The sequence below is a fragment of the Apis laboriosa genome, unplaced genomic scaffold, assembly GCF_014066325.1.
Source record: "Apis laboriosa isolate Shangri-la unplaced genomic scaffold, ASM1406632v1 scaffold50_cov145, whole genome shotgun sequence".
Classification (NCBI taxonomy): domain Eukaryota; kingdom Metazoa; phylum Arthropoda; class Insecta; order Hymenoptera; family Apidae; genus Apis; species Apis laboriosa.
The window spans coordinates 792,679-815,877 of record NW_025223540.1 but is presented as its reverse complement, the minus strand read 5'-3'; the positions used below and the strand labels follow the sequence as shown (position 1 = coordinate 815,877).

Below are 23,199 nucleotides of genomic sequence, written 5' to 3'. Positions count from 1 at the left end.
TTTTTTTTTTTTTTTTTTTTTTTTTTTTTTTCTTTTTTTACATCTAAGTATTTCACATTTGGAGTATCTGAAAATAGAGATATCTAGCATTTTATTTTATACACTACTTTGTTGGTAACTTTCGAATACCTCCATCTCTACATGAATTCATCGTGAGACTAAATATCTCGATCTATCATTTATCTAGCCTCTTACATTGTATGTATAAGTCGTATCAAAATCAAGAAAAAAATAGGTTTCGCGATTGGACGATAACGAACATGACGGTACAAGCATTTGTTTTCACTATCGTTCATGTTTTTTATCATAGTTTTCATCATAGTTGTTGTAGTTGTCTTTTTTCTTTTCTTTTCTTTCCTTTTCTTTCTTAAAGAAGTGAACACCGCAAGTTTACATCTCGAAATTGAATTTACTCATCAATAATGACGAAAACTTGCACACAGATCTCTCGCACCACTTTCTAGTAAAGCTTTATCTTCACATTTTTATATGCCTAGGTACGTATACATATATATTTATATATATATATACATAAATTACAACAAAGTAACTCCGTTGTTTGACAGCCTCTATCATGAAATCAGAGACAGACATTAACTGTCCCGATTAGGGTGTTTGGCAAGGAATCGTCGAGGCCAGGGTAAAGGCCAGTCGTATTGTCGTGGCACCGTGCCGCCCACGTTTTTCTCAAAATATTTAAAGATAGGAAACCACCAGAGTCGGGCCAAAAAGTTGTTTGGTTCGTATTGCTGCAATTTTATTTCAATATATTCAATATCCATGTTCAATCTACTTTATATTCAGAATATATATATATATTATTTTTCCCCCCTCATTATTTATATTTTTATAATATCAGTATTATAATTTTATATAATATCAGTATCAATTTTTAAGACAAAGCATTAATAAAAAAAAAAGTTCAACTTACCTTAAGATGTGAATTATTAGCTAACGTATGATAGATATACCATAAGCGTGTAGTTACATAATATGCTATAAAGACATCTACGGTATAATGTCCGTGAGCTACCAAGACCATAATTACCCCAATAAGAACAATAATGCCCGCTAGCCAATGTATTGGTTGACATCTTCTCGGAGAATCTATATTTTTAAATATTCATTTTCTTTTAATCGTTCGATTTTTTACATGCAAATAAATAACATGTCACGAACATTTCTATACTATTCTAACTAGTATATATATATATATATATATATATCATAGAAAAAATACTTACATTCTTTGATAATCAGGTAACTAAGTACAAGCACGACTGTATGACCGCTGTAAATGTAATCTCCACAATAAGTATGCTTGCCGTTTATAGACAAGCCAAAGCCAGAAATGAGTTGCAAAACCCTTTTTGTAACGAGTAAAGGACTGGTATTGTTTGCTTTTGGGCTGCAGTAATACGTTTTACTGGCAACAGGCAGTACTGTCACGTACATCGTGATACTTCTCATCAAGTACAGCAATCCCATCAAGAGAAATATTCGTCTAACAACGATAAACCTAAAAAAACCAACATATTTTGTAAAATAATAAGTAGACACAAACATTACCTACAATAATGACCAAAAATTCTATCTCGTTAGCTCAAATTTGATGATTTAAGAATTTGAAGAAGTGGCAAAACGACTGCCTTGCAATTTTTTTTTACGCTGTATTAATACTAATGTTACTTGTTTTTTTACATCTGATCCAAACCTGTCGAGCAAAAATTTCAATTTTTATATATACATATATATATATAAAAATTTTTCGATATTCGTATACAATACGTACCTATGTTTATGAAAAATAATAAAAACCATCGCTGAATTGGACAATATCATAATCAAAACTTCCGACACGTTAAGGGCCCAATCCTGAGCGGCAATATTGTCTAACACTATATCCGGGAGCGGTCCGTATGTATTTCGATCCGGAACCCGTTCGTGCACCATTGCGAGGGACGCGGTGGTTAATATGAAGTTCACGACCATGAATAGAAATGCTGCAACATAAATCACATCTTCAGTATCGGAACAAAAGATCCCAAATATTTAAATAAAGACAAATTCATAAAAAAATTCTTATCATCTTACAAATAGATTATTCTTTATTTTAAATATTTATGATATTTCTTGTACACGTTTCTTAATTAGAATTCGTTAAACTTGCCCTAAAAATAAATATTATATAAGAGATCAAAATTATATTTAAAAATAAATACATTGATAATCAAGATATATTTAAATTATTTTTTAAAAATACACGTATCTTTTTTTAATTAAAATAACTTTCTTTCTTTCTAAAAATAATTCTTCGAATCTTAATCCTATTATTGATCGTACACAATTACCCACGATTATTTAATTTAATTAAACAATTCATTTAATTTAATTAAAATTCGAGGAAATCGTACAATGTATCATTTATTTTCCTTCAAACAATGGCAGCTAACATGCATCAATCGGCTGAAAATAAACTAGTGATTCAAGCATGCGGGTCACCGCAGTTTAGTCAAATATCGCGCGTGTACGATAGAATACAGAGGTAACAGTCATCGTGGTGCATTTTATAGTCTTCTCTTATAGTCGGTGAACATAGAAACGGAGTTAGTACTCCACTTTGCACGGCTATGCTTCCTTTGTTCCGAAATTTCTAACAACTCGGTCTCTCCTCTTGTTTTTCTTTCTCTCTTGCTCGTTCGCGCTTTCCTTCTCTGTTTGCCGCTTTTTTCCACAGAATATTCCCTTTCGCTTTGATACACAATGCACAACAATATATATTTCAAAAGTAAAACGCATATACCAGCGAGCGCCTATCTACCAGATGTACGATACGTACTAAATGCGACAAACGATTGAAATAAATAAAAATTTGAAATAAATAAATCTTATATCTTTTTGTTGTTAATTTCGATTCATTATGTCAATTTATTTATGTATTTAATAGCATATATTTTTTTGCGTTTATTTTTCTTTTCTTAAATGAGTAAAATAAATAAGTTCAACGTTCTTATATAAGAGAACATTATGGTAATTTAAAAGTGAGAAATTATTATTTGTTTATTAAAGATTTCCGCATTAATGAATGCGGATGAATCATCTGACAAATAATATTCTCTTTACTTTAAATTTTTAACGTCATTAAAATTTATTAATCATAAAAATATATATTTTAGACTTTCATATATTCTCTCTTTCTCTTTTCCTTTCTCTCGTTCTCTTAAAAAATTAATTAATAACAATCCATCGCCATTTATCTTGAGACACTCTATATATTAAGCTGCAACATAAAAGCTGCTACCACGATAATACACATTCTCAGGAAATGGCATCATGCCAAAATTCAGTTGTTCTGGCTTTCAACCAACAAGAGAAAAACTTTTCCACCTTCAAACCTGTTCATATATCCGCAAACATTCATAGAACAATTTCATTTTTTTTTTTAATCCTCCGAGTCTAAGAATATAACAACAAAAGAACGGATTAATTTCATATTCATTCATTAATATATCAAGTGACGCATTAAAATATGTATTTCAATTGTCATTAATCAAATTAAACAAAAAACTTTTCCCACCTATAATACATTGATTGAATTATCATTGAATAATTGAATAAAATTTTGTTTCTAAAATTCTAGACGCAGAAACTTAACGCAGTGAATGTAAGATTACAGCATGACGTTTATATCTTATCTTGTAAAAAAAATAAAAAAAAGCAAATTATTATTTAACTTGCCACTGATAACAATTGAAATGAAACACGTTTACAAGAGCGGAGAACTTTGTCACGCAACAATCTAGTTTTGAAACAGAATCAACTTAAACGGGTGTTGTCAGTAATCCGATTTTAATGAGTCCATCATTTTGGATTTATCGTTCAAGAACACATCAAGCATCTCTGTATTAGATCAGCCAGATCTGCATCGAAATACCAGGCCACGTAGCGACCTCGATCTCGATTTCGATGGACATCCCCTGTTCGTGTGAATGGAACGCGTGTACGAGAGAAGCTTGGCCCTAAAAAGATCAACGAAGTTACACGAGGAATATATCTTCTTTTTTCGTGTTATCATTGTATCTTGTTTGTAAATTCTTATCTCATGATTCTTTTTCTCTAAATTAATAACAAGATATCTAATCAAAATTTCGTCTAACAGGGATTCAATATCGTGATGAATTCAAACGTAAGTCACACACAACACAATCTTTTTTTTCTTTCATTTCTATATAATAGTCTTTTGTATAAAGTAATCTTCAAATTCAATCTCTCGAAGTTAATAATCTTTGATAATCTTGTGATCATCATTATAAAGAAGATATAACAATATAATAATTAACGATAAACTCCTTAGAACAAAAAGCGTTTTTTTCCTTTTTCCTTGAAATGATTAACTGTTTATTGTAAGAAATTTTTTGAAGATTTAATACGTTCAACACAAGAAATAAGCGATAATAACAGCCAGAAAAGTGTCACATTATAAATCCTACGAGACTTCTTACCAACATTGTTGTAGAACGCGTATTATATGACGTCAGACTTTAATAATCAAATTTCTTTTTTTTTTTTTTTTTTTTTGAAGGAAAATTAACATACCCGATGACGTCTGACTCATGCTATAGACAGATGATGAGGATTACTTCGTTTATGGTTAGACGCGGGTGATATAACGACGTGGGTGTAGAGTGGGAGTGCGAATAATGTGACGTCATTATTCCCTCGAGAGGGAATTTCTGTTGGCGTGATATACATTCAATTGGCAGTCAGTTTGTCCGCCCTTTTACTACTCCTAGCGTAAAACGTGACGTCAGACGATCTACGTAACCTCCTCCTCCAAGTGGCAAATTGTGCACAAACAATCAGCTCAAATCTGATGGAAAATTCATATATCAATACGAAGAGCGGAAAGAATCCTTACCAAGGAACGTTTTCCATTTCTCTTTAGGGAAACGAGGTTCTTCTCGAAGTGGTGCAGGTATGTCGAGTTTAACGACACCGTTCCCAGAGCCATTTGGTATGCCAGGGTGCCGGCCAAGACTGTCGATCTTCTCGTCTTCGTCGTCCACGTAATAGTCGGAGCCGGATGCCACGCCGGACCACTTATCCTTGCCCTTGGTCGGTGCACCAGGTAATAACGGCTGCCGTTGATAAACGTCGCTCGACTGTGCCATACCGTTGCTACTTCCATCAACCGCCGCCTCGACGTCCCTCTCGTGGCCCTCTCCGGCGCCCAATGGTCGATCGAAGCTTCCGTAATCACTATGCAGACTCGTGACCTTGGGGTCCAATACCATCCTGCGAACAGAAGACGCAACTATTATCGCAATTGCTCGTCGCACCGCATGTCGGATAAGTCGAACAGTCCCGAGAAGTTGAAAAATTTCGTGAATATTTTTTATTTGAAAATATATATATATATATATATATATTTATATTTATATTGGGTGGCCTTAGGTAGAAAAAAAATAAGTTTTTTTAGTTTCTTTCCAACGAGTTCTAAGATGAAAGATAATAGCGGTGAACGAAAATGGTATGGAATTTTCTGAGCAACGATTAGATTATATAAGACCGTGAACGATTAAGTAGCATTGAATTGATAGGAAGGAGAGATCGTAAAATTGTCGAGATTGTTTCTTCTTTGTCTTTTCTCGAATCGAAAATGAAAATTTATTATTTCTTTTTTTTTCGCGTATATTTAATTATAAGCCGCTTAAACAGTTTGAGATAAGATGTTGCATTTTTTTTTTCTTTTTAATTTTACGCAAATTATAAATACGTGAATAAATAACGAACGAAGCATATGTTTTGTTTCAAGATTGTGCGTTTCACGATTACCAACGCATCTTGTTGTTTTTATTCAATACGTACATTAGACTCGCGCGTTTAAAGTACTCGTTTATTTTCCTCGTGTTATTAATATTACGTTTTTATCTTTCGAAGAAACTTCGAAGCGATATTACGTTCGAGATTTTCTAACCAGCCTCGATCTCACGCGGTGAAATCCGCTCAACAGTTGAACAATTTAATGGCGCCACGGAGGAACGATAGGTATCAATCTAAATGCAGATGAACCAGATTATTTATAGACAATTCTAGCAATATTTTCTTCTTCTAGCCAACAATATTATCGAGAATTTCTCTTTATCGACGATTTAAAATCATTTCGTTAAAGGAAAATTCTAGATAGGTTGCTCTTTAAAAAACAAAAATTGAGATATGAATTGTACATATATATATACGTGGCGCTCGATAAGACATTCGAAGATCCCGCATTTAAACCGGATCGTTGCCGCTGAACGATACAGTATAACGTTCTACTTTTAGTTATCATCGCATTGGTGGAGTAAAAGGTTATCGTGTTAAGGATACGTGTTGACGTGGCTCGCTTTAAAAGCGACCAGGCCTTCGTTGAAATCCTGGAATGGGCGAGGCCGACCAGATATCCGGGCAGGAAGTTTGCGGAAAGTGCAGAGACATTCCGCTGATAATAGCCTCACGATCGCGATGACGGAGGAAAACGTTAACGATTATTATCATAACGTGACAGATTGTTGTTGAAAGATTGTTTGATCTTATTAAGTATTCCAAATACTCGGTATATTTTACGAAAAATATTTATTATTTCATTCTACACCGTATTTTGTATATTTGTATATTTGTATAATTATATTATGCATAACACAATTATTGTACCGTTATTCGAATGGTACTCGAATTTAACGTAATCATTAGTCTATCTTGAAATATTTATATATTTTATTTTATTTATTTTACACTAATTTATTTGTTGACTCGAAAAAATTTAAATCAAAATAAAACTCATAAAATGAGCTTGAAATACGTGTACAATGAAAGGATTAAAAATTAAATATTTAAATAAAGAAAATAATTTTGTAATCGATTTTACGAAACACAAAACCGTGTTGCAATAAAGTAAAAAAAAAAAAAAAGGAAAAAAAGAAAAAGGAAGAAGTTGGATCAAATTCCCTTTATAATTTAACTAATTTCCGGTAATCGATTTTAACGCTTCGCTAATTTATGGCTTCCAAGTTTAATCGTCTGACACAATAAATTCATTCGGAAATTATTTGAAGATTGTACTGTTATCTGATAATGATTTTAATTAACTCCGCGTCAAGAGATTGCAAACAATTGAAAACGCGAATTGCAATTAATTGCGGATTTATCTTTGGAAACGTGCTAAAATTGTTTGCAAAAATTCTTGATTGGTTTCTTTTTTCTTTTCCCTTTTTCCCTTTTCTTATTTATTATTCAAAAGATTCTTTCCATTCATGACGAAGAGTAAAATGATGCGAAGGAAGAAAAGCTCAATCGTGGGTGGCGCCGACCGATAAGAGGACTTCTTGTAGGCGGATCTTTGGTTTTACGTATTGAATAAAATGATAAGTTCTGCGTAGATAATTCGATGGTTGGTTGATCGAGTGACATAAAAACAGACGATGTTTTGTGTTGTTTGAGAAGATAATAAATGAAATATTTAACATCAAATGTGGAATTATAAACAAAATTATGGTGTACAGAATTGTACAAAAGAATTGTAGAAAATTATATACAATGATTAAACGATTAAATTTGTGTAATTTTCTGCAAATTTGTTAGAATTTCTAAAATATGAAGTATTTTAATTTTAATCTTTTAATCTTTTTATTAAATTTTTTTATTAAATTACTCTTTGAAGATTATCTGATTTATTAATCTGATACTGACTTTTTAAGATAAGTGAGTAAATTACATATGTGGTTAATCATCATAAAATTTGATCAGATAAAAATTAACAGATAACATAGATCTTATAACGTTGTTTAAAAAACCTTAAGCATTTTCTTCATATAATAAAATGATGAAATTTTGGAAAAAGCATCTCTTCTTTGATTTCGAGTTATTCGAGATATTTCTAAAAAAAAAAAAGATTATTATTATTACATAAAAATTAAAAAAAATCATTTAAATTGATCATAAGAATAACAAACAAACAAACAATTAAACATAACAAGTTTATAAGTACTTCTACAAGTATATTGTCCTAAGTACTTGTAACATAACTTGAAGATCTGCAATAAAATTTTCCGAATAAATACGAATCTTATATTTTTCAATCTGAAAAATATCAATTTAAAAAAAAAAATATAATTTTTCACTCAAATGTATCTCTCAAATATTTCAAATATTTCAAGAAAAAAAATTTTTCGTAAATTCAAAATGACTGTGTTTTTATCCATGATTATATACCGTACAACTTTTATATTTATAGTCTATTATATTCTTATAGTTATAGATAAGTATATACTTATAATTAAAACAGCGAATGTTATGAGGAACAATGATGACAGTAAATCATACAATCTATTGTATAGTCTAGTCTAATGTATAGTCTAATGCGATAAGAAATAAAATCAATCCTCCTTAACGAATCTTACTATGTATTTACAAATTGTATTCGTAAATTCTAATTCTTCGATTTTACTTTATATTCATATTAACAATAATTTTTTCTCAAATTTTAAAAATATTTTAACGATAACATCTTGTGAAAAATAGCTCAAGAAATTTGATTAAAACTGATTCCCCTGATTTTCATACGGATAATATATAACAATTTACTTTGTCCTGATAATTTGAGATTAAAGAATTGATAAAAATCTGTTACAAAATTTCTCTTATTATCATCGTAAAATCGACACGAGTTGGAACTAAAAATAATTCTAGTGATAATATCTCGTGAAAAAAGTGAAAAGAATGGAAAAGTTTCAGAAAAGATATTCCTGACTTTCACATGATCGTTTGCACAGGAATTTAGAACTTAACTTCTATGAACTTCGATAAACGCAAAATGAGACCTTTACGACTCCACCGTTTTAAACCGATAACCCTTTTGATCCAACTAAAATTACTCTATCGGCATTCGCGCTACCGCATGCAAATTTCCTTCTTGAAAGAAGAAAATCTTTTAAAATTCATCTCGACTGCTTTATATATATATTTCTCGCGATAAATATATATTCCACTTTTCCACTTCCACTTTTGATCGAGTACAAAATCATTTATTTGAGGTTAGAATCTCGATCCTCAATCTATCACTTTTTTTTTTCGCTACATATAGTAGCGAAAATATAAATAAAAAATTTTCTAATTTATATAAACACAAAAGATAATAAAATAAGAGAAAATTTTTATATTTTAGAGGTAAAAATAAACGTATGGTACATTTTATAATAAAAAATAAAAAAAATCAATTAGTAGAATTAATTATTTGAAATAAATCATAAATTCTCCAAGCAGCGTCGAAGCTAATAAAAAGAAGCATCGCAAGATGATTTACACATTCGAAGCATAAATCTTGTAAACATAAATCACAATAATAATAAAAGCGTGATAAAACGAAATTGTACTTCCAACATATCTACCCCGCCTACGATAGCCAAATCCGATTCAATTTTGGTCCATGAGCAAATTTTCAAATAATAAAGATCGTCAAAGAGATCTATAAAAAGCCATTATCGTTTAAATCGAACCAAATTACGAAGAGGTCAGCCTTGACACAGAATTACCGAGGTATTAATCTCGATATCCTTTTATCCTTGCAAATTTCAATCGCGTTCTCTTTAACGAATGGCATCTTAGTTTACACGAAGGCCACAAGCAAACGGAAAGACTGGTTACTAAGTGTGGAAATGTGTATTCCAACCTCTCGGCCAAACATGCGAAAAGCATGCGTCAATGGATTTTCACGTGAAGACCATGAGCGCTGGTTCTGATCCAAAACGTATAAATCATTTTTTATTTTTTATTTTTTTTTCTCTTGCTCGAATCGTTCCTATCGATCGAAGTATTAAAAAAAAAAACACCAGCGAGGTTTTTCCTCCAATCAAGATCTCTCCGATCTATTCTTGCTTCGAGAATCCTATATCGAGAGTTATTATTTTTTATTCTTGTATTCGCATAAATCACTTCGATTCACTACTAATAGCGAAAGATATTTCAAATTTATTTTGGAAGAACAGAATTGTTGTCGTATGTAAAATTGTACGTGGAAACTGATACACGATGCAGTTTCGATTTCAACAAAGGGAGATCTCGAAACGTAAAGAAAAATATAATAAAGTGTATTAATGATAAGTTTCGTTGAATTTAAATAAATATAATTCAAAATAATATAGATTATCTAATAATATATTAAAATATATAGAAATAATCCAGTTTCTATTTCACAGCCGATATTTTTGATCGGATCGATTAATTTATTTTCGATAAGCATACTCACGGAAAATTAAATTTTTCCCCGGATTTTCGATTTCGTTTATCGATTAAAGAAGATATAAAATAATAAGTGAAGAGACTCGAACGAAATTTATCTGCCAAGCAGAATTCTTTACTCAACTTTCGATATCAACTGAAGATTTATTTTTTTAGAAAGTTAACGGGTAGAAATTCGTTTTCACGTACGTTTTCTTCGCGATTTCCTTGACCACATGCGTAAGTATTTAAATTTAGTTCCAGTTAATATACAACGAAGCCAACTGTTTATCAGTTCGGCGAAAATGTAAAAATATTAGTCAAGTTTGGTCGCCGAATATTCATATACATTTCGTCTTATCATAACTGTGCTATCTTCATTTAATACCATTGCTCGAAAAACGATAATGTAACGACCAGTTAACACAGCCTTGTGAATTTTTAAAACGTTACTCGGGAAAAAATTCAACCATTTTACGATAGCTTTGAATAAAGAAAACGTAACCTAGCACGTAGTTTAGCATTTACGATTACATTTGTAGTCATGCACTATTTTTGTATGGAAAATAACACAGAGACTTCGTGCGTGGAAAGAAAATCTAAAAAGAGAAGCGAATATTACTCATCTGGCAAAATATCATTCCATCGATTCCTTTTAACGGACAAATTTCCTTTAGTTAGATTAATATCTTTATAACCAATCAAAATAAATATTAGATAAGTATCTCTAATTTTCAAATCGTTTCAATGCAAATATAATAACAATAATTTCTTTTAAATTTTATCGAATTACTTTGATCGGAATTAAAACAATCTCAATGAGGAGAAACGAATATGATCACGAATAATTTTGTGACTTTCAAATGATATTGAACAATGTCAATATCATGATCTAAATAATCTTTTATGATTAGTAACTTTGTGTAATATCAGCATTGTGTAGTATCAGACTTCGAAAATCCTATAATCCAAGGGATTTCAATAATTTTTGAAAAATTTATATCGAAAAATCGCAGAAATATTTAGAAACGATCGATGTAATATAAAAAAAGCAATTGTTCGAAAGAAAATATATTCGGAATCGGAAATATATCTTTTTGTCTGTTTGTACCATCGGTCGATCAAACAATTACAAAACTGTATTTGTTTGTTACCTACTGCCAAAATTTTCTCTCCTATGCTAATATATGTACCACATATATTTATTACAAATGATTGTAACATTAGGACATTAATATTTAAAAAAAAAAAAAATTTAATTTTTCTCCCAAACTTAAAAAGTTAGTACTTCGAAAAGAAAAGAAACGAAATGATAGGCGCAAATGCATAATACAATTAATTTCCAATTTATAATCGCCAATTAATCAGTCCGAAACGAACTCGATTGGCAGGCTACGCGAAAAACACAATGACGCGTGGTTATAATTAACGATGAGCATCATGATGGACGACAAAGAAATTATTGTCCACCGATGGATGGCTTCCCAAGTTGATCCCTAAAAGATATGCGGTTCGAATTAAGGTTAAGCTTGTCAAGCGATGAATTCGTATGATTGCGTTTAGCAAATCGCAAGAACAAAATAGATCGAAATAAGTCGGCCAACGTGTTCCGTTCATTCAGCATTACACCGGATAAATACAATTTTATTAGTCCATTTATATGTATTTTACATGCTTTAAATTGGGCTAATGTGGGCCAGGCGGTATATACGCTTTTAAGAAAATATTTTAATGGCAGTCGGTGCAAATGTCGGTCCTAAAATTACACGTAACAAGATTTAACGTTCTCAATTAATATATATAACTACATTTCCGAGCAAATTTAAAAATATGTCAATTTATATTAACATGGATACATATTTTTTTATATAGAATTTCTTAAGAATATCTATAGAGCAGAAAAAGAAATTGCGATTTATTTAATTTATACGATATACTTAATCCACTTTCTACTTCTTGTTAAAAAATTCATCTTTGGGGAAAAATTCACGATACCTTTTTATTCGTTGTACGATATAGAAAGGTAATATTTTCACACGTGATTCTATATTAAGGAATATCATTCCATGAATGTATATAATATGTATTTAAATACTAATATTAAAAATATATCTTATTTCGCTATTAAAATATTTCGCTACATTCGTAAACAGAATATGATATTAACAATCTAAGAAATCAAAGAATCAATTGAGAAAGTTAACACAAACAACTATTGGCTTCAACAATCAATATTATTTGTGACTATCGAGAACTATATAATTTATGGCAATAATAAGAATATTTATTAGGTCAATTGTATTAAAAAAATCTACGTACAATGCCTCCGGAAAAGCGTTCACGTTTATGCCGAAAGGTCAAGTAATTCTTCGCGGAAAGCCGAACAAAGCGGTTCAAGTCAATTGTTCCCAAGGCTTTCCATTTCCACACCTTTTTTCGACCATGTCGCTGGTCGATTTTGAATCGATACGAACATTCTCGAAATTGAAACCTGTACTGTACAGGGCAACTTTTACCGTGGGCACGAGACCGGGGAAACCCGCATTCCTAACGAATGACCGTCTTTTATCGAATATCGAAGCCCAAGAAACCAAGAAGTCGGTTTTTTCAAACGTACATGTTGTACGTATACGTTTGAAATATTTATCATTGACCCCGTGAAACGCAACATAAGACCTGCTTATAGCAAATATATACACAGATAAGTTGTATAAGCCGCTATTAAAGATTCTTTAGCAACAGGTTAATAAAACGTGGAACGATACGATCGTATTTATTCTCAAATTAAACGAGGAGGAATAAAAGTCAAGGAACTTTTACGTCGAAGACACGTGATATATAAGCAAACAAAATTTGTAAAAGAAACCTCTATGAGATTTTTAATTTTATTTATTTATTTTCGACTCGAAAATTCCTACAAGTCGAAATATTGAAAATATAATCTCAACTCAAATTATTTGCCACGTATTTAGATAATTCGAATTCGATGTTTTTAAAATTAATCTTTTAAGTTAAAAATTAAAACAATTTTTGCTTTTACAACGAAAACGTATTTACGTGTATATGTCATAATTTGTCGATAATCAATCATTCGACGCACTATCTTTTTTCTTTCTTCAAATGTTAAAAATCGCGAATCGTATGCGAAGACAAAAATAACACTTTCAAATTTTTCTTTTTTCAAGCCTTTTTTTAAGCAGTTAAAAATTAGCAAAATTCTCTGTGTATTGAATTTTTGTTGTTATAAAATCTCTCTTATTTCGATAAGATGAAATTACGGAACTAGCTGCTCATAGAAAATTTTATTCCCTCTCTTGAAATTTCAAAATTCTAAATATATTATATTATTGATATAAGTAAGAAAATTTTAAAATAGAAAAATACCTCTATCATACACGATCGTATTTCAATTTGAGAATCGCGCTCTAAGACTAATGAAACTTCATTTGCACAATTGATCTAATACCTTTTCGATTCCATCGTTTGATCTTCTCGTTCCACCTGCAACCCTCTAATTCCACCCGGGATTTCTTTCCCACGATCGTCCATAGAATAAAACAGACTAATCTGATTCGTTTCATCAAACTGTCGTTCCACAATCACGTTCATCATCCTTCGAAGCAATTGAAGCACGTGAACTGCTCGTTGAACGATACGATGATGGCAGCCCGAGTGGCATTCACCATCGTCCGATGATCAAGGCATTCGTTATTCAATCACGAGCAGAAAAAAGAATCAAACCGATAACGAGTAACATTTTTCTACATAATGGAACACTGGATAATTTAAGCTTGGATAATCAATTTCACACTGTGAAACTCACATGAGTATGATATGAACGAATATGATCGTCAATAATTGTTTCAATCGAATACTTGACGTTTCTACGAGATGCAAACACTGTATCTTTTCGTTCAACCGTTTTGCGAAATGTTTACGCCAAGCATCGAAGAAGAAAAAAATAAGATAAAACCGAGCGAGTTTTAAAATTATATGCATATCTTCGTGGTGTATTCGAAGGCAGTATAAGTAGAGTTTCAGAGAAGTAATTTAGGGGATAATTCAGGCAAAGAACGATAACAATACAAGAGAAAATGAATATTTATCTCGATCCTTATTCCTTCCAATAATCATTGCACTTTCGAATGCATGGATGGAGGGTAACTGACTTCTTCCGCGGACAATTAACTCCCTTATCATCGTCAGACGTACGGGCAAGTTTTCTCGAGACAATGAACCGATTTAAAACTGTCTTCGTGAATCGATAGTATGCACAAGAAATGGTTAGATGAACGTGCGTTCGCTATTGTCCATTCTTCACAAGAATGCACAGTGTTCGATGCGAGTCGAATTATAAATAGGACGAACTAACTATTAGTCAGAAATATCCCTTTCACTTTTATAATTCTACTATTTACTCTTCGTTTTAGAATTATATATTTCAAAGAAAGGATTTATATTGCTTATATTGCTTTTCTAATTATTTACCGATGAAATTGTATACATCTTTGCATAGAATAGAAAACAAATAACTTTCACTTCGCGATCTGTCGATTGGTTAAAAGCTACGAAACAGTTATCTTACGTTTTCGAAAGTTTGTGAAAGATAAGAAAAAGCCGATTTCTTACAAATATTTCAATCGTATATGCGTCGAAAGTACGTTGCAGAGATGTAAGATAATCATCGAGATATATCATATATATATATAATATATGATTCTTTTGGAATTATTCAAAAATTGAAGAAAATTATTAATTTTTTATCTACTATTTATAAATATTCATAAGAAACTTTGTAGAAAAAACAAGAAAACTGTAAATGCATATATGTATAATCCACACATTATTAAATATTCTTTCGACGATATATGCTTCTTTCATTGTAAACAAATAATTTTTACTTGCAATTATTCCTTTCCAAACTTTTTTTCAAATAAGTACATACAATTGAAATGACTAATGATTGACAGCAAAGTAAAAACAAGCATCACACAAGAAAAACAGATCGAAGCTATTGTCTGTTTGCATAACTAAATAAATTTCTTTTATAAAAACCAGTATAGGTTATTTTACGCGATTGTTAGAGCTTTTAATTATTATCTGAATCAGAATAATTGCTATGTATTGGAGAAATGTCATTATAATGTCGTGCGAAATTACGAAAGATGCAACAGTAAAACAGAAATCGATAAAATACAATGCAAATATTATAAAAAGTATTGATTCAGCTGCACGTTTTCAGATCACTGAGATTCTGGAATGATAAAAAAGCAGCTGGCTTGGACAAGAAGAACCAAGTTTGTATAATTACGCAACAATTTGCAAATTGTGGCTTATATAAGATCGCAAAACTATCATAAATGTTCAATAAACGCTTGTATATAAATAATATTATAAAATGTTGAATTCAAAATCTTAAGAATATTTCATATGAATTAATCATCCATATAAATTGAAATAAATAAGTGATTATGTGAATTGATAGAGATCACTTCGATGCGATCAATGATACCTGCAATGATTTAGAAAAATTACAAATAATTAAAATAAAATAAAACACAAATCGATTAAAAGGCTCAATAATGATGATGTTAGTTATTTGATAACTATTAATAACTATAAACTATTAAATAATTAATAACTAATAAATAATTATTAAAATAAAAAAAATTAATAAATTATTAATCTTGTTATAATATTGAAGGACCAATATTTAAATTTAATAGTGGAGTGAATTTTATATAAAAAAAATATGTTATGAAATATTAGTACTTTCTAATTTAATCAATTTCTGAGCGACTTCAATATTTTATCTTTTTAAAATCTTCTAAAAAGTTGCAAACATAATAAAATCATTCTGAAATTAAATTTATTAAATTTTTATAATTTATAATAAACATTTGTAATATAATGATGCATATCATTTTTATTATTCAAAAAATATGAATGTAGAGCATAAAATGAAGTTCAAAAACAAAAAAATTTGAATTTAAAAAAAAATATAGTTCAAAAAATGTTAGAATCCGATGCAAAATAATCTAATAAAAACATTATTGTGACAATTCTGAAGCCGCGAAAAGTCTTTATGTTCATTATAAAAGATGTGTTTACGTCATACCTAGTTTGTGACTCATTTCCTTTTTCCTCGTAATTGATTCACAACTCCACCTACATTAAGTGATGCATTGAACAATCTTCGATTACAAACTCAAATACATCGATGGATCGATAAATATTCGAGTTGGCGCCGAAATATTTGAAATGCTCAAAAGAAAAAAAAGAACAAAATAAATATATAAATCTGTAAACAAACTTTGAATATTTTTGATATTTATAAATAACTATAATCTGTTTCAAAATATGAAAGATTGCGTGCCATAGCAAATTATCGAAACAAGTACTCATGATGTGAATGAAAATGAATATAATAATATATGAAAGAAAATCCAATACAATATAAATCATACTATACATTAAAAAAATTTGTTTTACTGTTTATCATCAATTCAATGATTTCTAATATAAAACTCAATAATATATATTTTAAATTTAAATCATACCGTACATGTAAGATTTTCTTAAAATTAATTATCTTAATTATTAATAACTATTTACTAATACATATGTTTATAGATTTAAATAGTTATTGATTTTTCTATACAGAATATTAATTATCTATATTTTATTATTTTATTGTATTAATTTAACGAAACATACTTTTATATCTATATATCTAACAAATATGTCTTCTTTTTTTTCATTCCTAATGATTCCAATTTTTTTCAATTTTTTCTATATTGTAGACAATATCAATTCTATTTATATTCTATTCAAATTTAATTTTGAAAAAATATTGTTCAAAAAACTATTCTCCGAGTATAAAATAAAAAAAAAAAAAAATACAAAAATCATATACAAATCATCTGTTATTTGAATAATAGATAATTGAATGAATGGTAAATGATTTCAATTTTCAAATGCGTAAATGAATCATATTAATTATGAAAAATATATATATATATAATCGATTATATATTTGTATATTTTCAAAAAATATACTGATCGATAATTCTTTTTGATCATATACAACTTACTATACTATTATATATATATACTATTACTATACTATTACTATATTATTTACTATATCTTGGTATTCTATTTAATAAATTTCGAACATTAGCAAAAAAAAGTTACGCTATAAAAATTAGCAAAAATTAAAGAATATATACAATATTTATCACTATAGTTTTTAAAATTTAAATTTTTTGACAGTAAAAAAATATGTTGCATTCAAATATAAATACTTTATTCTTTTAATTCACACGAAAAAAATTGTTTTACTCAAACTTCAATACTAGTTACACAATTAATTACCTGCCATCTTGCCAATAAATTACTTTAAATTTTGTTACTTGTCTCTATTAATCATAAAATTATGAAATAAATGCAAATCTAATAATAAACAGAAAATAATTATTTTTTCATATCGAACATCAATAAATAAAGATTCTTTACTTGCACATAAAAGTGTTTATAAAAAATAAAAATTCATGAAATATTATTGAAAATTAATTATATGATAAATATAATATGTATTTAAAATCATTATAAAAATATAAGTACACTAATATTATTGGAGAAAAAAAACAAAAACTAAATAAAATCTAGCCAATAGCTAACCTATCTACTTACGCATCCAACAAAATAACACTTTGCACAGGTTTCATGTCACGTGTAAATACTACGAACCATTAGAGCTTAATAAGTAGGTAAAGAAAAAAGAGAAAGACAAAACAGAAACCAAGGAAATAAACACAAAATCAGCAAGAGAAAAAATATAAAACACTACATTATGGTATATAACTAATAAAAATCAACGCAACCAGAAAGAAAATATGTGTAATCGTTCCATATCTATTAATATAGACACAATTAATTTCTCAAGTAAGTTTTAAATTAAAATATTTGAAAGTCAAATAGAATGTTTCAAATATAATTAAAAGTTTCATTTTCACGTAAATATTGAAAAAATATTAACATTAAATTAATATATTAATAGAAAAAAGAAAATGTAGAAAAGAAAAATTATTAAAATGTATTTATATTATTTCTTTGCAATTAGAAATCAACATTTAATATATGATATTGATAATATTTTACATACTTGATACATAAAAACTTCCTGATGGAACTAATGTTATTTCATCACGTAAATTCACACATTAACACGTTTTGAATTATCACTAACACAAGAACAAAATCAGTTCGAGACTGTCATAATTTTAATGACGAATGTCCAGCAACAGAGTTTTGAATAAAGAAGTCTAAATCGACTATACCAAGGTCTCGTGAAAGGTGCGACACCGAAAACTACCCGAATCATATAACCGCGGTTGCATTACTCGGCCAGGTTCGAAGGTTTCTGCACATTCACATTATCGACAGTACATTAAATAATACATTTTCAAAGAAATATATCAACCGTTATATTAATTATATCGTTAGAAATATAACTGTAACTCGATTCAAATTTCAAAATCGAAGTTTAAATGATGAATATTTTCCACAATATGATTTTTGATTTATATTAAATAAATGAAAGTTAGAATTGTGGCTGTGTAGTCTCGTGAGAAGTGCGATGCCAAAAATACACTAGGAGAAACGTTACATAGGTGAGTAGTCGAGAGTCGAACTGTTCGTACTGTTCTCTAGATCAAGTCGTTAAGTGCACGTGTACCGAGAAACTGCGAATACGCGCGCGCGCATTCGAAAATATACACAGGTGGTTCAGGGAGAACTCGCATTTACTTCATCGCCCTTCGATAAACGACTACAAACGATCGATCACTTGCTTCGAAGAACACACCACGTCAATTTCAATGAAAATTTTTATTATAAATTATTCTTATTATATTCTTTAAAAAGTCTTTTTTGTTTTCATTAATCCTTTAGTCTATCTGAATATTTCGGATATTTTCTCTCTCTCATTAAAATTCAAATAATTTTATAAAAAACTATACAAATAAAAAATAAGAAAAAAATTTTTTTAATCATCTTATTACGAATTATTCTTATTATATATTATATATTCTTATATTATTTAATAATTATTATATTATTTTATAATATATTATATAATTGAAAATAATATTGAAAATTAAATACTTAAATAATTTTTGTCACTTCTTCACAAAAACTTGACTTACATGAAATACATAATAATAAAAATATATAATTATGAATCACATTAAAATTATCTTTTAAAATATTAAAGACACCGTACTTGATGTCTCACGAACGAAGTCCATAGAGAAACTACTAGAAATGTATCATAAGAAACGAGAAACTAAATGATATGAGAGTTAGAGTTAGAAACAGATGGGTAGGGCTCTGCAACTTGTATTAGGTTTTATGATTGTCAAGGTCAGCTGCTTTCCATAAGAATAGTGGCGTGAACGTCTTAACAATTGCAGCTCAATTAGTAGAAGAATAGACATTCACTTCTACTATATTGTGATGAATTAACGTATCTTCATATGTGTTATATATCATGGTTTGAAATTTACTTCAAATATAAAGATTTTATATTTGAAATAAATTTATATGTATAATATATATAAATACATATATACAATACATATACAATTTTATTCTGTCATTATAAATCAAATTTTTATCAAATTTATTTTTATAAAATTTTTATTAAATATATTTTTATTAAATTTCTTGAATTAATGATATAAATAATTTTCATGAAATATTTTAATTCGATAACGATAATACAGTTTATGTTTAATTAGAATAATTACGATAATATAATCTCAAATCTCAAAAAAAAAAATTAGCATTATTTGATTGCATATGATTCTTTTTGATAATATATATAAAAAAATTAGAAAAAAATTATACATTGTTTTTAATAACTATTTTTAATAATATTTTTTTAATAATACTTTAATAGTATGTATAAAATTCAGTTTTGTATTTGAAAAACTTTTTAACTCTAATTGTAATCTAATGAAAACTTAACCTAATAACCTAAACTTAATCCAAACTTAACCTAACTTAGCCAAAATTTAAACTCAAATCCAATCTCATTTACATATACACTTGACACATTAATTTATTCTTTAATGAATATGCTCTTCTTAAAACAATTCGAATAATTTCGAATTCGAATTATTATTATGAAAAAATATACATTCGAACAAAATTTTTTAATACTTTAAAACATAATTTAATATACATCTTTTGAGCATTTTTTTTCACGTTTATTAAAATCAGTATATATGAATTTAAAAATGCTCTTATGTAGTATTATTTTTATGATTACTTTTGTTATTTAATAATAATAATTTTATCTTATACTTGCTTTAATAATCAATCAAATCAATAAAATAATAAATCATATTTTATAAGAAATATTTCATATGAAGACGACATCATAAAATGATAACAAAATATTAATTAGAATTGTTAAACATAAATTATATTGTTGAAAATAACAACTAATTTTTCAATTTTCTTATCTGATGACAGAATAAAATATATTAAATTCTCAAATTTTGTAATATTATATTATCATATATACATAATATCATACATATATAAATGTATAACACTGCCATGCTTGTCAATACAATTAGAAACATGCATAATACAAATCTAAATTTTTATAACTTGCATATTTCTAACAAACGTAAACAAAATAAAAGTTATTATTAATATTTTAATACATTTAAAAAATAATAAATTTGAACAACAATGTATCGATACTAATATTTTTCGAAAAGTTAATCTCAAAATGTAACAATTTCATGTAATTATACTGCTATATTTAAAGCATACAATTACTTAGATTATTTTTACTTAGATTATGTTCTATAAAACATAAATAAAATTTGACTAAATTTATTTGGAACAAAATTGTGTCATATATTATAATATAAAAGAAAGATAATTAATTAAAATAAAATCTATCTATTCATTACCGTAAAATAATTGTTTACATCTGAAAACATAATTTTACGACATATATTACATAAGATTATAAGACAATGCATAAAATTAAAGAAAAGAGTTTGTATCGATACCTGTAGATCAAATATCTCCATACCTTGTTAAAGCACTGGGCAGCAATTCAACCTTGACAGGTAATCTTAACTTGTGCATTTTATTTCTACGTACACACACTACTTTATATTTTCAATTTTTCACTACTCGGAACGTGCTACAGAAGCGTGCGATTTACGGCGATTACAAGAAACATAACCAATAAACGGAGACTCGACTTTCTTCGTTTTAACAATGTGTTCCGCGAAAGTGCAACAGAAAAATAAAAAAGAAAACACATGTATCAAACAACACATAAACTAACCAACAATACTTCAAAGGGGAAGAATTCAAGTGAATGACTTTTACATGGACACTTGGACTGCTAATGACTTCTTTCTGGTTCACAACCTTTCAGGGATGGTTGAAGACTAGATCTACGACGCAAACTCATATCGCGATCATTCTATCATTTCAATTTAGATGATCGGCTGTTCGATGTTCGTTCATTACACTCACTGATCACACTCATAACGTTTTTATGATATCCACTATATAACATACAATTCCATAAAATTGACACTTAAACAAAAAAAAGATTGAAGATGGCGTCAGTCAAAGGACCGTGAAAGTGTAAAACGAGAAAGACCAGTTGAGAGAGCCAAAGCGTGTTCTGAATCATCATTGTATTTTCTTCCTAGTACAAGCCATTACATTCCTTAGAGCAACGCGCACATAGCGGCGATTGTCGTAATTGATTGAAGTTTACTACCGACAGCTGTTAATCATTGACTTTATCGACATATATATTGGCGGTATATTTAAATGTTTTAAAAATTTTTTTATTAAAATTTTTTAATTTTGACTCTTTGAATTAAAACTAATTATAATATAGAAAGTTATTTAAAAGTTATAATAATTGTATTCAGAAATTAATGTGATAGTTATTTTTATAAATGTATAAAAATATAAAATAATATAAAATATAAAATATAAAATAAAATTTTACATTTTTAAAAAAGAAATATAAAATTATTTGAAAATTATTATATTAAATTAAAAATATTTATAATAATAATTTAATAATTTTATGTTTAATTTTTATATTTATATTTAATATTTATTTCTGTTTATTGAATGTTTGTTTTTTTAAAAAATATTAATATTAAAATTATTATATAATATTAATTTGATTATATTTTTTATTAATAATTTAATGTTTTAAATCTTTGAATATTTTTTATCATGACACAATACAATATTATCGATCTAATACCGCAAATAGAAATTTAAATGTTATATTGCTAAACAAGCTTAACATTAGTGACAAATATTAAAAGCATAAGCAGTTTGCTTGGAATCCTCGTTTACTTGCTTACCTAAGCAACGCTTTCCTCCAGCAGTAATCCGTTTCGATTACGAGCAACTGCAATTTCATCATATATGTCGACGTTGCTCAAGACATATAATATTGTTGTCTGATGCTCGTTCGAACACCAATTTAGAATCTTTTCCACCTTCACGAATTTTGTGCGAATGTTCCACTATTCAGGGCGCGACTTGTGAACGACCTAATTCACGGTTATCGATCAATCAAAAACAAAATGCTCATATATGTAGATGATTAACTAACAGGAAAAATATAGTGTAGACTTCCAAAAATTTCCTCTATTTTTTCAAAAATCGTTGCACATTATTCGAAATTTCACAATATATGTATCACGCACCAGGACATACGACGATGAAGTTTCTTCGTTTTTACCTTCCGATTGCTTGTTAAATGTTTTTGCAATTTCGTAGCCGTTTAACTTTCTTGAAAAAATACTCCGCAGATGGATATGGTCGCATTTCGTCTAGTCGCAATGAGATTCTAGTTGTGAACGAAAGGAG

General features: G+C 28.5%; 1 protein-coding gene and 1 long non-coding RNA gene across 13 annotated transcripts in view; one reads left to right on the top strand and one right to left on the bottom strand.

Moving 5' to 3' along the window:
* Nucleotides 1-23,199, bottom strand: part of LOC122717449 (phosphatidylcholine:ceramide cholinephosphotransferase 2-like) — a 26,310-nt gene extending 3,111 nt beyond the window's left edge. For 4 of the 12 annotated variants that reach the window (XR_006347210.1, XR_006347211.1, XR_006347212.1 and 1 more), the window contains exons 1-6: nucleotides 13,721-13,881; nucleotides 4,919-5,295; nucleotides 1,793-2,003; nucleotides 1,245-1,519; nucleotides 932-1,107; nucleotides 1-749 (exon numbers count right to left, since the gene is read on the bottom strand). The exon at nucleotides 1-749 is cut by the window's left edge. Coding sequence is in view for 9 of the 12 variants with exons in the window: in XM_043941512.1 (XP_043797447.1) it covers nucleotides 594-749; nucleotides 932-1,107; nucleotides 1,245-1,519; nucleotides 1,793-2,003; nucleotides 4,919-5,295; nucleotides 13,721-13,866 (1,341 nt within the window). In the remaining 3 variants the exon portion in view is untranslated. Of the gene's footprint in view, nucleotides 750-931; nucleotides 1,108-1,244; nucleotides 1,520-1,792; nucleotides 2,004-4,918; nucleotides 5,296-9,569; nucleotides 9,653-13,720; nucleotides 13,882-18,421; nucleotides 18,947-19,463; nucleotides 19,515-21,373; nucleotides 21,960-22,688; nucleotides 23,014-23,036 lie in introns of those variants that run through there. The other 8 variants (XM_043941518.1, XM_043941515.1, XM_043941516.1 and 5 more) reach the window with 8 other exon arrangements.
* LOC122717452 lies at nucleotides 5,294-7,206 on the top strand. The gene is made up of 2 exons (XR_006347213.1): nucleotides 5,294-6,048; nucleotides 6,325-7,206. It is a non-coding gene; the product is annotated as an uncharacterized LOC122717452 (long non-coding RNA).